The 17,543-nt window shown below is 47.3% G+C and overlaps 1 protein-coding gene across 1 annotated transcript in view; it reads right to left on the minus strand.

The window, feature by feature from the left end:
- The window catches only part of atp2a3 (ATPase sarcoplasmic/endoplasmic reticulum Ca2+ transporting 3), a 136,872-nt gene extending 132,620 nt beyond the window's left edge, over positions 1–4,252 (minus strand). The window contains exon 1 of the mRNA XM_033045929.1: positions 3,987–4,252. Within this exon, the coding sequence (XP_032901820.1) occupies positions 3,987–4,104 (118 nt within the window). The 5' untranslated portion in view covers positions 4,105–4,252. The remainder of the gene's footprint in view (positions 1–3,986) is intronic.
- Between the last annotated feature and the right edge of the window lie 13,291 nt (positions 4,253–17,543).

Raw genomic sequence — 17,543 nt, forward strand, 5'->3', positions numbered from 1 at the left:
GATGACATTGCTTCACTGACACACTGCGCTGCTCATTTCCAAAAGCTGTGTTTTGGACTGTTCTGTGGGTTCACACAGCAGCAGCAGCGGCAGGTCTATCGACCAAGAACACGTCCACTTGTTCCAGCACTTCAAAGGAAAAGCACTCCTGTCACAACGAAGGTGCAGTGTAGGAGACAGAGGGAGCTCTGTGGACAGTGCAGCATTTAGCTCATCATACGCAGTACAAATGTCAGATTAGACATGTTTTTCTAATGCCAGTTGTGCTGAAGGACTGCACGGGCATTTTGGAGAATCCGAGGAAGAGTCTCGACCTGAAACGTCACCCATTCATTCCCTCCAGAGATGCTGCCTGTCCCACTGAATTATTCCAGCATTTTGTGTCTACCTTCGGAGAATCCAAGTCTATTCCACAGACAGATGTATACATTTCCTCAACATACTCAAGGTAGATGTTTGACACAAATTATTTACGTTTAAAGCAAGCTATAAAACTTTAAACATTTTTCGATGAGTTGGAATAAAATAGAACACCTATAAAATAAAATACAACAGCAGTCGCTCAATTAAAACCCAGGGAGATGCAGTCGAAACGACTGCGGTGTTTCACACAGACATGCACAAGTCTCTTTTGCCTCCTTTCAAGACCAAACTCATAGACTAAAGGGAACCACAGGTTCAATGGAAGGTTAACCAACACAAGGGCCCCGTGGCTCCACTCAGAAGGGTCACCCAACAGACTCAACAGGTCTCATGTCTGTGGGGCAGTTTATATACTCAAGCAACAATTCGAATTTAGGCTGGCCCATCAGAAAATAAGCAATGCAAAAATATTAATGCTCATATTTATTACTTGCTTTGATGTTTACTGCACAATAGAGGGAAGGGGAGGGAGATGGCTCTGCACAATTAATTGCAACACGATTCAATCATATTAGACTCTGGCCAGAATTTGAAGCTGTAATAACCACAAAACTGTTTGCTTGCTGTCAACAGTGAAAAGCTAACAGCAATAACTGGCACCTGCATTTGCACAGTTTAATACAGGAAAAGTAATTTGCATATTCCCTCTGATTAACTTTTAAAGTTTATACCATGACATTTATTTTTTAAAGGTGGCAGTTTAGCTAACTAATTCTCAGATATCCAATGATCCATTCACTTCCCAAAGCAGTAAATCATAATCATGCCTTTTGCTTCCTAAGACAGATACAAAAGGCTGGAGTAACTCGGCGGGTCAGGCAGCATCTCTGGAGAAAAAAGTATTTTTCTCTGGGGAAAAACAAAAATCTGTAGGGAAGAAAAGCATTCTCCGGAGATGCTGCCTGATCCACTGAGATACTCCAGCCTTTTCTGTTTGTCTTCAGTTTATACCAGCATCTGCAGTTCCTCCGTACACTTTTTGCTTCCTGGTTTGGTCTCTGCAGTAATTTATTGATGCGATTTGCAGCTTGGCCGGCTTCATGCCTTTGTTTGCACGGTGGGTCAGAGATCTGCGACAGATGGCATTGTACAGAGTGACAGAGTGGGGAATCCATCACCACACGGCCTGCTACGCCGTCAGGTCACAGGCCAGTGCCCCTCTCTGCCATCCTGTTGCAAACATCATGCCGCTAACTGTGGAATTAGTGGAGCATGCAAAACATTAATTTTGCATGAATATTAATACAACCAAGACCAAAAACAGATGCTCACACAGCCCACAAGGGCATTCATGACCTAAGCCTGACTGAACTACATTCCTCTGACCGACTGCTACTCTTTTCAGACTTAGAGTCTCACACCGTGGAAATGGATCCTTCATCCAATCTTGCCCACACCGGCCAAAATGTCCCATCTACACTAGTCCACTAAACCTGTCCTATCCATGTCCCTGTCTAAATATTTAATATAATAATAGGTGCAGGAGTAGGCAATTCGGCCCTTCAAGCCAGCACGCCATTCAATGTGATATGGCTGATCATCCCCAATCAGTACCCCGTTCCTGCCTTCTCCCCATATCTCCCGACTCCGCTATTTTTAAGAGCCCTATCTAGCTCTCTCTTGAAAGCATCCAGAGAACCTGCCTCCACCACCCTCCGAGGTAGAGAATTCCACAGACAAAGTTGCAATAGTACCTGCCTCCCCCGGCAACTCGTTCCATATACCCACCACACTTTGTGTGAAAAGGTTCAGGTTCTCAGGTTCCTATTAAATCATTCCCCCCTCACCTTAAACCTATGTGCTCTGGTCCTTGATTCCCCTACTCTGGGAAGAGACTCCTTTGTGGGATTATACTCAGAACTGTAAGCATTCCAATCCTGCCTTCCTTGCAGCCATATGTTGCAATCTTCAAACAACTCTTGGTGTTACGTACATTCTACGATTACTGTGGAGACCTTCACGGCCTCCAACCATAACACGTTTTAAGCAATGGTTGTAAATTTAGAACATGTGAACATATTCACATGAAGTTAATTCATTCCCCCTCACATACAGACTGCAGTAAAGCACAGTTCACATCAAATCAACTCCTCCCCAGTTGCGTGTCAGAGATCGGGGTTCAGGATACCCATGGTGTGTAAGCAAATCATTGGCTGCTGCTCTGCCAATGCATGTTCACCAATAGCCTCCACCCAGTGGCAGAGAGAGAAGGCTTCCAAAAACATCAGTCTACTGGAGGTGGAGTAACTCAGCAGGTCAGGCAGCATCTCTGGAGAAAAGGATTAGGAAACATCTTGGGTCGAGACCCTTCTTCAGTCTTAAACATACAAACATAGAAAATAGGTGCAGGCGTAGGCCATTCGACCCTTCAAGACAGCACCGCCATTCAATATGATCATGGCTGATCATTCAAATCAGTACCGCGTTCCTGTTTTCTCAACATATCCCTTGATTCCATTAGCCCTAAGAGTTATATCTAACTCTCTCTTGAAACCATCCAGTGAATTGGCCTCCACTGCCTTCCGTGTGGAATTCTGTGGAATTCTCTGGGTGAAAAAGTTTTTTCCTCATTTCAGTCCTAAATGGCCTACCCCTTAGTCTTAAACTATGACCCCCTGGTTCTGGACTCCCCCGATATCGGGAACAACTTTCCGGCATCTAGCCTGTCCAACCCCTTAAGAATGTTTTATGTTTCTATAAGATCCCCTCTCATTCTTCTAAATTCCAGTGAATATAAGCCCAGTCGACCCACTCTCTCGTCATATGGCAGTCCTGTCAAGGAGTCTCATCCCGAATCGTCACCTATTTCTTTTCTGACGAGATGCCGCCTGACCCACTGAATCTCCAGCTTTTGTGTGTCTGGCGTCGGTTTAAATCCGCTTCTCCAGTTCCCCCCTGCAGATTTAATCCACAGGACGTGTTCTACCTGCACCAGGTTTTGGGGTTCCATGCAAGTGTCTCCCTATTACCACACACCCAAAGGTGATCTCTCTGTCAAACACTTGCTCACTGTCCTTTCCCTTCATTCTCCCTGCCTCCCCCACGCACTGTTCTTCCCGACACCTTCCCGTTCCCTCAACCCTCATCTCCCCCTTTAGCTCGCACTTCACCATAACACCCTTCCCGAGGCACAGAGCATTCTTCCCTACAGACAATATCGCATTGCACACCCACCCACGACCCACCATACCCTGCCCACTCACCCTCCCACTCCCCCGGCACGCTGTTCACCCATTTCACCCCCAACCACACTTAGGTAGTCTACCCACCCACCAGGTACTCTACCCACCCACAAGGGTCTCTGCCCACCCTCCACCCACGATCTGCTCACCTGCCAGCAGGCAATCCGCCCTGCCATGCACTAGCCCACCTCCAGCCCCTGCCCACTCTCTCAGCCACAGCCACTGTCCACATATTTACTGCCCGCCACCCACGGGTGCACTTCCCGCCCGGCCGCCAACCACCCACGGGTGCTCTGCCCGACCGCCCACCCACCCACGGCTCTCACGAGGCACCCAAGGGTGCGGACAGACCCACCCGCGGCTCCCTGTCCGCTCGCTCACCGTTGAAGCCCCAGCGCTCCTGGCTCTGCTTCACTTGCTCGAGGCTCAGCCCCGTGTTCTCATTCACGGCGAAGTGGGCGAGAACTTCTTCCACCGTCTTGCTGTGCGCCTTCTCCATGCTGCTGCTGCTGCCGCCGCCGCCACCCGCGCCCCGGCCGCTCTCTCCTGGCTGCGCTGGAGCTGCCTGACTCCGCTCGCTAGTCCCGGGACCGGAGCTGCGACTGATCCGCCCGCTGCCGCTGCATCCGCAGGTGTGTTTGGGCAGGCAGACTCAGACCCCTCCCCTCTCCATAGACCCCTCCCCTCTTCACATCCCCCTCCCCCTCCACATGCCCCTCCCCCCCCCCCCCCCCCCCCCCCTCCACAGGCCCCTCCCTCCTCCACACACCCCTCCACCCCCCACCCCCTCCACAGACTCCCTCCCCCTTCACCATGCCCCGCTGCCCCCGGGCAAGCGCTGTAACAAATGTGGAGGAAGGAACTGCAGATGCTGGTTTAAACCGAAGGTAGACACAACATGCTGGAGTAACTCAGCGGGACAGGCAGCAACGCTGGAGGGAAGGATTGGGTGACGTTTCGGGTCGAGACTCTTCTTCAGACTGATCAGAGATGCTGCCTGGCCCGCATAGTTACTCCAGCATTTGTGACTTTCAGCGTGGTAACAACCCTGCCTTCTCCCCGCTTCCGTGTTTAGTGGGCGCGGCGGAGCTGACACGACTGGCCACCACTTCCCTGCACCAGACTGACCGCGGGTCTATTTCCATTCCCTCGCTTATCACCCCCCACCCCACTGCTTCATCAGTGGCTGTTCCTCATAATTCTCAGCTTCGCGCGTTCACCCGTTCCCTGGCTCAGTGTGTTTGTCCCCACTACCTACTTCAAACTCACTAAGTTGCACCCCACTACCGACTTCAAACTCACTCGCCCCGGTCACTGGTCTGACACCTCATATCAAATCCCAAGTGCGAGCTGACCACAGTATTTCGAACATCAAAGAGCTTCTCCCGTGTCGGTTATCACCCCAGGACGGTCCCAAATAATCTTGCAGCCAATAACATACATTCTGAAGATGTGCTCATTTATCCATCAAATGTAAAACGGCAAAATTGCCCCAGAAAATGTTTCACAAACAAGGTGAAAATGCCCAGGTTATCTGTATTATTTAGGTTGGTTGAAGACAAATAATAAAACAACACCTTGCCCTTAAAAAAAGACTAGCTGGATTTCTGTTTGACTTTAAAATATGAGAAGGATCTTGGTACATATTTAGAATATCCAGACAAAACTATTGAGCTGAATCTTCCATCTGGTTGCCTGCCTTTGAAGTCCATTATTGACCAGGTCTGAGGCTGTGGTACAGGAGGAAGCTGACTCCTAACTTTAGTTTAGTTTAGTTTATTGTCCTGCGTACTGAGAAAACAACGTGTAGATGAAGGGAATAACGTTGACCTCCCACTGAAGCAGAGATGAGACAAAGTCTTTTCTCTCAGAAGGTTGTGAGCTTCCAGAATGCTTCCTCAAAGGGCAGTGGGAGTGAATATTTTGAACATTTTGAAGGCAGAGATCAGTGGATTCATGAGATGCAAGGAGGTGAAATGTTACCAGGTTAATAAAGGCCCGTTTCGTTTATCATCGTTACTTTTTGGCATATAAATCTTTCATTCATTGTTCTTTATCTCTCTACATCATCGCCTATATCTCTCATTTCCCTTATCTGAAGGGGGGTTCCGACCCAAAACATCACCCATCCCTTCTCTCCAGAGATGCTGCCTGTCCTGCTGAGTTACTCCAGCATTTTGTGTCTATCTTCGGTTACCAGGTCATTGTCTTGACAACAAGTTTCAAGGTTCTCAATCACCTTTCTGTACTCCGTCTCTTCATTATTCAATATCCAACCCACTAATGTGGTGTCATCTGCAAATTTGTAGGTTGAGTTGGATTTATACTTGGCTGCACAGTCGTGAGTGTATAAACCATATAGTAGGGAGCTGAGAATGCATCCTTGCAGAGCACCAGTATTGAGAATTGTCGTGGAGGATGGTTTGTCACCTATCGTCGATTATTGAGGTCTGTTGGTCAGGAGTCGAGGATCCAGTTGCAAAGGGGAGTGTTGACTCCAAGTTTGGAGAGGAGCTTGGTTGGGATAAAGGTATTGAAAGCACAGCTATTGTCGATGAATAGGAAACTGACATAGGTGTCCTTCTTATCCAGGTGTTCCATGGATGTGTGTAGGGCCTCGGAGATTCCATCAACTGTGGGCCAGTTCTGAGAGATTAACAATGTCCTTGAACATTCCTCCTAGTTGGTCCGCGCAGGTCCTAAGGACACAGCCAGGGTCTCAATCTGCACAGTTGCTTTCTGGGAGTTCATCCTCAGGAAGGCCGACCTTACCTTTGTGACAATGACCCAGGGAAAAGGCACATTCACGTCTGTTGGAACCTGTTCACTCTCTCTAGATCTCTTCTTCACGATTTCCAGGAGGTTTTCTGTGCCTTCTTCCATGAAGACATTTGTTTAATTTCTTTACCAATTCTTTATTCCCCAATATAGTTTCTCTTGTCTTGGTCTGTCAGTGACCCACGTTAGTTTGTCTACATCCATTGAAGATTTCACATGCTGTTTTTATTTTTCTCTCTTATTCTAGGTCTGTCAATCTTTTGGTCCTTTGCTGAACTCTGGAAGTTTCCTAACCTTCAGACTTCCTGTTGTTTTTGGCAACATAATAAGCCTTTTCCTTTCATCTAAAGCTATCTTTGAATTCCCTTGTTAACCACAGCTGGACCACTTTTCCTGTTGTGCTTTTGTGCCTGAAAGGAACATATATTTGCTGTAAATTGTGCATTAATACTTCAAGTGTCGGTAAATGCTGTTTACTTTTAATTTGGTTTTGTGTGTAGCAAAGTCAACTTATGTTCATATCTTTGTAGTTTGTTGTTTAGATTGAAAGTTCTGGTTTCAATCTGAATTAAATCATTCTCTATTTTGATATAATATTCTATCCTATTAAGATCATTATTCTCTGAACGCTTCCTCAGTACCAGATTATTAATTAACCCTTTCTATACACAATAATAAGTTGACACGAGGAACTGCAAAGTGTTGGCTTTAACCAAAAAAAGACACAAAGTGCTGGAGTAACTCATCCGATCAAGTGGCATCTCTGGAAAACACGGATAGATGACGCTTCAAGAAGGGTCACAACCTGAAATGTCGTGTGAAGGGTCACTTATCCATGTTCTCCAGAGATGCTGCTTGACTTGCTAAATTACTCCATAGACTATAATAATCTGTGCAAGTTGAATGTTTCCACAATGGTTATTTTAATTTAGGTTAGTATATTGTCACACGTACTGAGGTACAGTGAACGGCTTTTGTTGCGTGCTGACGAGTCAGTGGAAAGACACCACGTGATTGCAATCGAACTATCCACAGTGTACAGAGATTTAAAAGAGTGAAGCGATTGTAATGCATGATTGCAGTTTGGGAAGAATGGTTTTTAGACGCCCTTTATTGCAAGAAGGGTGGAGTAACAAAGCAAGGGGGTTTTTAGAGAGACCACACCCAGAGTAAAGCTGACAGTCCGTGTTTAACAAGCTCCGTGTTTAACAAGGGAGAGTCTCTTATATTGGAGGCGGTTCAGAGGTTTACTAAATTGACTCTTGGGGTGAAAAGATTGTCTTCAGAAGTAGGATCAGCAAGTGTAGACCTATATTCAGTGGAGCTCAGAAAAGTGAGAGGTAATCTCATTTGATCAGATATGCCTACGTGTGTTTAGGATGCAGTGGAATGGCATTAATGCTAACCACAGAACATACAATACTTTCCCAGGAATAACCGGACCAGTTGCATTCAACATATTACACACAAATTACCATTACTTATTTTGCAAAGTAATCCAGCTGGATGAACTAGTTGAGCTTGTGTACATTCAATTAATGTCTGTTGATGTGGTAACTTCCTTCTTGATTGCGCAGAATGATTTCCAATCCCTCTCAAACTCCTCAGGTGTCAGATGCGGCTCAGCGGCAACACCTTCATCCCACAGCCTGAGTGTTATGGGCTTGGCTGCCACTGCCGAGCTTTGAGCAGATATTGCAAGCTGGCACTGTCGTTCAGCCCAGACCAACCTCTACCACAGGGTCTGCTGCCTCTCACAGAATGTGTGAGATAAGGATAGAGGAAGCAATATTCAAAAGTCAAAAGTCAGTCTGAAGAAGGGTTTCGGCCCGAAACGTCGCCTATTTCCTTCGCTCCATAGATGCTGCTGCACCCGCTGAGTTTCCCCAGCAATTTTGTGTACCTTCAAAAGTCAATAGTGCTTTATTTGTCACGTGTGCAACTGTACAGTGAAATTATTTTTCCACATACTACACACGCTGCTGCAGCGCGGGTTTGCATGTTCCCCTTTCCTCTTGCTCCGTGAAGGAACAGCCATGTGGTGAGTGGCTGCAATCATATCTGCAGCGAGAGCTCAAGTACTATTGTAACGCTCACCCTGTTCCTAACGTGAAGGTCTGACCTGAGCGGCTATCATGTTTGTGCCTGGTACTTCCTCTCATTTCCATTGTAATCTGCAGGCAAAGTCAAATGTTGGACTCCTCACGCTTAACAATTTGCAATTAATTTGCTTGTAATTTAAGCCACAAACAAATTTAGCCCGCAGTGCAAAGTTTACAAGCTGATTGGTTGGATAGCTCTTGAAATGCAGTACAGGGCCAACGACTGCCCCACTCTCTAACTTCTGGTGACGGGCATGTGTCACTGTCATGTAAGATGTCGTGCACTCAAGTAACTCTCCAGTCTCCGTCCTAATTGTAAGAGGGGAGCACCTTCAGCTACAGGTTAATCAACTTGTGATATATCCCAATCTTCATTGATAAAATCTACATCCTCCACACACAAACTGGAGGTACAGTACATATTCCGTTTGGCAGCTTATAACCCAACAATACTGTGCTGGATCGAAGGGCCGAATGGCCCACTCCTGCACCTATTGCCTATTGATATGAACATTGAATTTTCAATTTTTAGGTAAAGTAACCAACATACAGACCCCCCTCCCCACTTTCCTGGACCAGCTCTGCTAGGCGGAGGCGTGTATTGGTTGACGGAAATTGGCTCGTTCTGCGGTCGAGTAAGAAACAGAGGTGTTTAAGACCCTCCTGGTGGGGGATGGAGGTGTAGAGTGACTGGGCATCTATAGTAAAAATGAGGGAGTAGGGGCCTGGAAAACGGAGTCATTAAAGAGACGAAGAGCGTGTGAGGTGTCTTGGACATAGGTAGGGAGGGTTTGAACAGAGGGTAGTCGAGGCCAGTTCATTGGCTATATTTAAGAGGGAGTTAGATGTGGCCCTTGTGGCTAAGGGGATCAGAGGGTATGGAGAGAAGGCAGGTACGGGATACTGAGTTGGATGATCAGCCATGATCATATTGAATGGCGGTGCAGGCTCGAAGGGCCGAATGGCCTACTCCTGCACCTAATTTCTATGTTTCTATGAACCAGGAGGGATAGGATGGAGTCAAGGTATGTGGAAATTAATTTGGTGGGGCATGAACAAGCAGAAACAATTGGTCTGCCAGGACAGTTCTGTTTGTGGATTTTGGGGAGAAGATAAAATTGGGCCGTGCGGGGCTGGAGAACGATAAGGTTGGAGGCTATTAACGTTGCCTATTTCCTTCGCTCCATAGATGCTGCTGCACCCGCTGAGTTTCTCCAGCTTTTTTGTGTACCGTCATCTATCCATGTTCTCCCGAGATGCTGCCTGACCTGTTGAGTCACTCCATCACTTTGTGTCTTTTTTATTAGCCGCCTATGCAACTGGTGACTCAGAAGTGGGCTTGCGCACTCTGAAGCTGCCTAGATGCTTGTGCTCGAGCTGTCATCCCGTCCTGCTTCTTGTCAATACTGCGATGCTGCTGCACTTGTACCTCCTGTGTGTTTACTTTCCCTGCTTCTCTCCGGGCCGACCACTGCCGCTGTGAGCCTTTTATTTATCTCTCTAATTGCTGCTGCTGGTGCAGATAGGGCGACTCACTGCACTGCTGGGGAGGCTTTGACACCTGTACCTCCCCTCGCCCGCACTGCGGACCCAAGGTTCTGTGGTGATCAGTGCTGCTGAGCGGGTCAGGATGGTGTGAAAGCAGGAACATGTCTCTTGTCCGGACCATCCTTCTGCACTGGGCTGGTGTCTGTAAGCAACACTTGCAGTGCCAGCAGGTTCTGACTGTAATCCTTCCTGGCGGACACACACAGCTTCAGAAGGAGAGTGTGTGTTTCATTGTCGACCAAGGGGCAGCCTTATCCCACCCATTTATCCCCATCAATGGCCTCTGGTGCTCTTGGTGCAGGTCACCTATGTATCTGGAACACACTGCTAGCACCGACACTGAGCATCCACTCATACTCTGTGCTGGGGGAACCTAGCCCAAGCCCAAAGACAGCACTCCCACCCAGTGATTCAATCCTAACAGGAGTGACATCCAATTAAAGAGTCGGAAGGAACTGCAGATGCTGGTTCAAACCGAAGATAGACACAAAAAGCTGGTGTAACTCAGCGGGTCAGACAGCATCTCTGGAGAAAAGAAATAGGAGACATTTTGGGTCTCCTATACCTTTCCCCCAGAGATGCCGTCTGACCCGCTGAGTTACACCAGTTTTTTGTGTCTTTCTTCAGATAAAGAGGCTGCCACCCGTCTGGGCAGCTGCAGGTCAGGGTGGTACCTAGCTGGCACCTCCAGCGACCGTTGGCAGAGAGGACAGCGGCATTAAAAAAAAAAATGTTTTTTAAATTAAATTAGAAGTACAATAATATGGTACCATAGTATATATTGGCATGTTACAATTCATGTACAGCTTCTTATTATTTTTATTTTAACAATAAAAAGCAGACAGAAAAAGAAGAGAAAATAAATTGAGAAGTGTGTGATATCACAAAGTGAGAAAAGGAAAATGAGAAAAGAAAGAAAATGAAGAGAAAAGAAGCAGAGGTAGAAAGCAGAAGAATAAAGGAAAGGCTATTTGTTATTCTTGACCACCATTCACCCGGTCCTGAAACGGATCGTTCCTACGTTTGCATTGCACCATATGCTCAGCGGCATATTAAGATCAATCACAGGGCAGTGGCTGTGCGGCAATGCAGCTCAACGAGGGACACCAACAGTATCGCCCGGCCAGATCAATACCGACCCAGTGCCGCCACCAGCACAACGGGCCTTTAAGACCAAGATAAGACTCTGCACTATTAAGAACTTTGTAACTTGAAGGGCACAAGTTGTCGCCAGAAACAGGGTGAATATGTGTACTGCCTCGGAAAAGTCCACCATTCTTACACTACAATCGTTGCACTTTTGTCCGTCTATGATTGTGCTTATCTATACAATGATTTTACTGGGTTGTCTGCAAAACAAAGAATTTCACTGTACCTAGGTACTTGTGACAATAAAGACTCATTGAATCATTCCTGAACCTCCCTCTCAATCTCTGAACTCTTCTGATTTATGACACCACTTTTCTGTGGTGTAGACAGGTCCTCCAACCTGATCCTCGTGCCTCTCTCCTTTCGGAGATCAAAACCTCCAAGCCCACCAGACACTTGAGAACCACGAGGGAAGATGGCGCACTGTTAATCAATTTTACTCTCTGCCACCTGCATTTTCAGCTCTTCCTCCCCCTCCTATCTTTTTTCCTTCCACCCGTCCACATCCTTCCACGCCATCTCTTCTTGGCCTCCTCTCACTCCTTCTTCCAATCTCTATCCACCTTCTTCCAATGAAGTCAATGGCCTTCCTGTGGTCTTCCAGCAAGGTGTTGAAAGTATCTCCGTCCACTGTCCAGATGGTACCCAGTACTCATCATCAGCAGTCTGAAGAAGGATTCCAACCCAAAATGCCATCTATTCCTTTTCTCCAGAGATGCTGCCTGACCCGCTGAGTTACTCCAGCACTCTGTGTCTATCTCATCGTGACAAGCCTTGTGGTGCAATCCTGGTCCTTCTAGAAGTACATTGTAGCCAGTGCACAGGTCAGATGCAATGAGGAAGTCCCGGCTGAAGCACCAATGTTGGTGTCTGGTGGAAGCGACAGATGCCAGTAGCTTTACAACCACTGACAAAGATGGTCAAACTTAGTGCCAGGGTGTTTCCACTAGTGGGAGAGTACACGGCCAGAGAACATAGCCGCACAATGAAAGGACGTACCTTTAGAAAGGAGATGAGGAGTTTCTTTAGTCAGAGGGTGGTGAATCTGTGGAATTTATTGCCACAGAAGGCAATTGCCACAGAAGTGGAGACTAAATCAATGGATATTTTTAAGGTGGAGATTGATAGATTCTTGATTAGTATGGATGTCAGGGGTGATGGGGAGAAGGCAGGAGAATGTGTTTGGGAGAGAAAGATAGATCAGCCATGATTGAATGACGGAGTAGACTTGATGGCCAAATGACCTAATTCTGCTCCCATAATTTATGAATTTATGAATTAGGAACCTTTGGAAGATCTGCCATGATGGACACAAACAAACAGTGAGGCCCATTAGACGTATGAGACTGTGTAGAATCCCTGTGTAGAATTGGAGAACCATCTTTGGTTGTCAAGTGATTATAGGATGGTCACAAATGCAAAAGCTTACGTTCAGACCAGGCTTCAACCCAATTATTTGCCATCTATGTCCATTAGTACAGTTTCAGATCAAAAATACCATGGCAACACTTTACGCCAGTAATCAAATCACAAGAAGCTGTGATTATTGTGCTGTGTGGTGGGCAGAATATAACCCAGTATTTAATGAGCACAGCAGCCTCTCCTGCCCAAGGGAAAGGACCCAAGTTTGCCAAAATGCCGTTCTCCAGTAACCAGGTGGTCTCGTTTCCTCCCATATCCGAAAATCACGTGGGCCCCTGTTAATTACTCAGTGACTACGGGGGGATGAGGAGAGGGGAATGTGCTGGCGTTAAATGGAGTGTTTGAAGGCTTGGTCATGCAGCTGTGCTGGTGTTACGGGAGGTGAAGGATGGAGATGTTGCCATCGTGTAATGTCTGCAATGACCACATGAAGCTTTGAACTCCATTGTAATAAAACAAATGTCATCACTGATGCTGACTGGAGCAAGAGAAGCAGGACAAGGAAAGGAAGTCATAAAGAAAGTCAAGGTTACAAAGTAGAGTAGTACATTAGACAAGAGGGATAGGAATTCACCACACGACCCCCATCTTTGTTGTATTTCAAATGGACTTATGGTACTTTTGTGCACAAATTCCACAAACTTAGCAAAACTACATTTCACTCAGCATTCAAACCTCTGCTCAGTCTGGAGAAGACTCCCAACCTGAAAGCTGTCTATCCAAGTCCTCCCGAAATGCTGCTTGACCCACTGAGTTACTCCAGCACTTTGTGTCTTCTTTTGTAAACCAGTATCTGCGGTTCCTTGTATTTACATTCAAACATCTGTGCTAGTGTTAGACCAGAGCATAAAACATAACAAAGTCAACAAATGTGGTTCACAGGTTAACTTGCAGACCAGTCAGTTGCCAAACTCAAGTGGGCCTGTGTTCAAATCCCACCTGTGGAAATTACATTTCTAATAATGTACCCTGGTTTCCTGCCTGGCCTCGTTAAGAATCATTGATTTAAAAATTATGTTTTAATTATTAAAGCAAAACTAAGAAGAACATCCAGCCCCTTGAGTCTTTTCTGCCGTTCATCATGGTCACGAAGGTTCTTCCACCTCAATCCCCAGTCGTTTGATTCTCTTGTAGCCCAGAAATCTATTGATCTGCTCTTTGAGTGAACTGTTTCCGCAGCCTCGGGTGCAGTGAATTGCAAAGTTTCACCGTCTCTCTGGGAGAAGATTTTCGCTTTAAATTGCCGTCCCTTTAGTCTGAGATTTATCCTCAACTCCTCAGCAAGAGGAAAAAACCTCTGTGTGTGAAGACTGTCAATTCCTGCAAGAATTTCGTAATGTTCTTTGAAATTCCCTCTCATTTTAAACTGGAGATTACAACATTGGTCCTCTCATTCTCTCTTCTTGCGGCAAATGGTCTTCTTACGGCCTTCCCAGGAACTGTCTGGTGAATCTTCAGTGGACCTCCGCAATAGCAAGTACATCCTCTCGTAGTGAAGAAGACCAAAATGGTACATCAGATTGCTGGAGACATCTCACAGTAGGGTTCTGGGAAATATTATAGATGGATCTAAGAGTACGTATTTAGTTCACTGAGAGGACACCAAGTGCTGGAGTAACTCAGGCAGCATCTCTGGAAAACATGGATAGGTGACGTTTCAGGTCGGGACCCATCTTCAAGCTGATTGTGGGTACAATAGACAATAGACAATATATGCAGGAGTAGGCCCTTCGAGCCAGCACCACCATTCGAAGTGATCATGGCTGATCACCCGCAATCAGTACCCCATTCCTGCCTTCTCTCCATATCCTCAGACTCTGCTATCTTTAAGAGCTCTATCTAACTCTCTCTTGAAAGCATCCAGAGAATCGCCCTCCACGGCCTTCTGAGGCAGGGAATTCCACACATTCACAACTGAGTGAAAAAGTTTTTCCTCATCTCTGTTCCAAATCCTGCATCCTCATAGCATCCTCCTCACACCTCACACAGCCACCCAGCTTTGTGTCATCTGCAAATTTGCTAATGTTACTTTTAATCCCTTCACCTAAATCATGAATGTATACTGTAAATAGCTGCGGTCCCAGCATGGAAAGTAAATGGTGAGGGAGAGGAAGTGACCACAAGTGAGAGAGATATATAGGATGGGAAAAGTAATCGCCGCATCAGAGCCATAGAGCATGGAAACAGGCCCTTCAGCCCACCAAGTCCCTGCTGAGCAAAAAACACCCATTTACTCTATCGTATTCATTTCCCCATATTCCCCTTAAGTATCCAGATGTAACGGATTAGCATGGGGCCATGGTAGGGAGGGGTGAGCTGGATTTCAGGTAAAGAGGATCTTTGCAAAGCGGGGCAGAGCATGGTTGTGTATGGCAGTGAGATATTTATAGTGAGAGTGTTGGGTCAGACAAGACAAGAGTAGACAAACAGGGTAAAACGGAGACAAAGTGAGGCTCAGGTTCAGCACTGGAGCAATCTATGGGCCACCGAGACTTTACACTGGTTTAACAGCAAGGCACCCGAGAATGTGGTGTTTATTTCTTAAAGTCACAGGCCAACATGATGTGTTTTGTACGTCACACAGAATCACACAACACTGGTTGACCAGCTTTCATAAGATCATAGGGTCATAGGAGTAGAATTAGGCCATTCGGCCCATCAAGTCTACTCCACCATTCAATCATGGCTGATCTATCTCTCCCTCCAAACCCCATTCTACTGCCTTCTCCCCGTAACCTCTGTCACCTGCACTAAATAAGAATCTATCTATCTATCTCTGCCTTAAAAATATCCACTGACTTGACCTGCACAGCCTTCTGTGACAAAGAATTCCACAGATTCACCACCCTCTGATGAAAGAAGCTTTCTCCCCTCTCCAGCTCTGATGATGAGCAGACTCTCCCAAGCAACACTCCCCATTCCCAGCTCTGGGTGCAGGGGTAGGGTGCAGTCAGGGCACAGGGATGCGAAACTCTTTACCTGCCAGGTCAAGGATGCGGCACCGTGAGACGTTGCCTGGGTCAGAGGCGAGGATGTCAGCGCGGTTCAAACTCGGAAATGTTTCCGCAGCTGCGGATAAAACATTGGCTGCCTCTGGGCCTGGAGACATGGCATTCCAGCAGTGCCCACACAATGCTGTTCCCTGTGAGACAACACACCACCATCCCCACCCCTCCAGTCAGGAGCGGTGAAGGTCTTCACGAAAACAAATCACAGGCAACATTAACGCCAGCTTCGGACGTCGACTCGGCCAAATGCGAGTCTGTTGAAGGCTTTGTTCTGATGAATGTCAGTGGTAAGTTTTGACGGATGACAGATGGGCTGCGGGCTGAGCTCATTTCATTCAAATCACCACAGAAAACAAATGATGGAACATGAAGCAAAGCAGACACATCAATTATGCACACTCCTCTAGTGAGAGAGGCCTGATGAACAAACACAGCCCCAACCCGGCTATGTTTTTCACAAGATTTTTATTTTTCACATCGCCTTGTTGTTGGCAATGTGAAGGCAGATTGCAAGGGAATCCCTGTTGCTGTGTGGGGCTCGCTGCTGGTGTTGTCAAGGCTCTTAGTTCAGTGGAACGAGCTGGGAACTCACACAGCTTGAAGGAAGGAAATGGGTATTACCGCTCAGGGTTATAAATAACTTTGTTGACAACCAGGGAATCCTTATTGGAACAGAAGATTGTGTTGTCAGTGTGTTGTGGGGATGTCGAGGGGGAATCATTGCCAGGGACTTTCCCTGGAAATGACGTTTCCCACACTGGCTCTGTGTTCTCTCTCTCTCGATCGCCTTGGTTTTAAAGTCACATTACACCAGGCCACACTGCAGCATTTTGAGCTGTTGTACAAGATCTCTCTGCCTCAGCCAAGATGAGAATATAAAGCACCATCATTCCTACCTCCATGCGGGTGGGTGGCAGAGGTGGGTACACACTGCTCCAGGAGCGGCCTCACCAGAGTTAGACCGACACATGGACCACCTCTGGCTCATTCCTCCCTGTAGACTCCAGTGGAGCCCAGGTCTGAACCACTGGGTGAGCCGTCAGTCCATCACAGGGTTAGGCCCAAGAACCGTATCGTGTGCAAGAACAGATACAGCATAACAGGGCCAAAAGGAATCGATCAACGTCACATTTATTGTCACATGCACCAATTAAGGTGCAGTGATATTTGAGTTACACATCCATCACAGTGGAATCAACATTCCTCACTTTGTTGGAAGGCAATAAAGTTCAGTCATCTTCCTCTTTGTTCACCATGGTCGGGGCCTTGAACCATCCGCAGTCGCCAGCTGCCGACGGTCCGATGTCCAACGCCCTCATCGGGACGATGGTAACTCCGGCGTCGGGACGGATTGGAACACTCCGCGGCATGGAGCTCCCGCGTCGGCCCCTTCTTACCGGAGACCGCGTGTTTCACGGCGTTAAGGTCCACAGGCCCCGGCGGTCGGTGCACTTCCACAGCGATCCTCGGCAAAGGATTGCAGCTCCACGATGTTAAAGTCCGCGCCACGCCGCGGCTTGGAGCTCCAGGCCGGTCTCCAGGAACGACCGCAGCACTACACGTTGTTGGCCGCAGGGGGGGCGGGGGCGGAGATGCGACACGGAGGAAAGTTGCATTTCCGTGGAGGTAAGTGACTAAAAAAAGTTTCCCCCGATTCCGCTCACCCCCCCTACACCCCCACATAAAATCAGGCACGAACTCCACTTTTGATGAGGACGCTATATAACTTCTAGACTTAGTGCCCATGTGACGGCAGTAGATGGTACTGTCCACACAGGGTGGTGGTGCACCCTCGGACAGCGAATGTCCCCGTCACACTTACACCAAATTGCACGAATCTCCAGCATCTGTCCACAGATCTACCACTGTGGGAGTAGGCCCCAATGTGTCCTTAAGAAAGGGCAGCTGGTGGAACCCCATGCGTTAGGCAG

Source organism: Amblyraja radiata, chromosome 28 (assembly GCF_010909765.2).
Source record: "Amblyraja radiata isolate CabotCenter1 chromosome 28, sAmbRad1.1.pri, whole genome shotgun sequence".
In the NCBI taxonomy this organism is placed as follows: Eukaryota; Metazoa; Chordata; class Chondrichthyes; order Rajiformes; family Rajidae; genus Amblyraja; species Amblyraja radiata.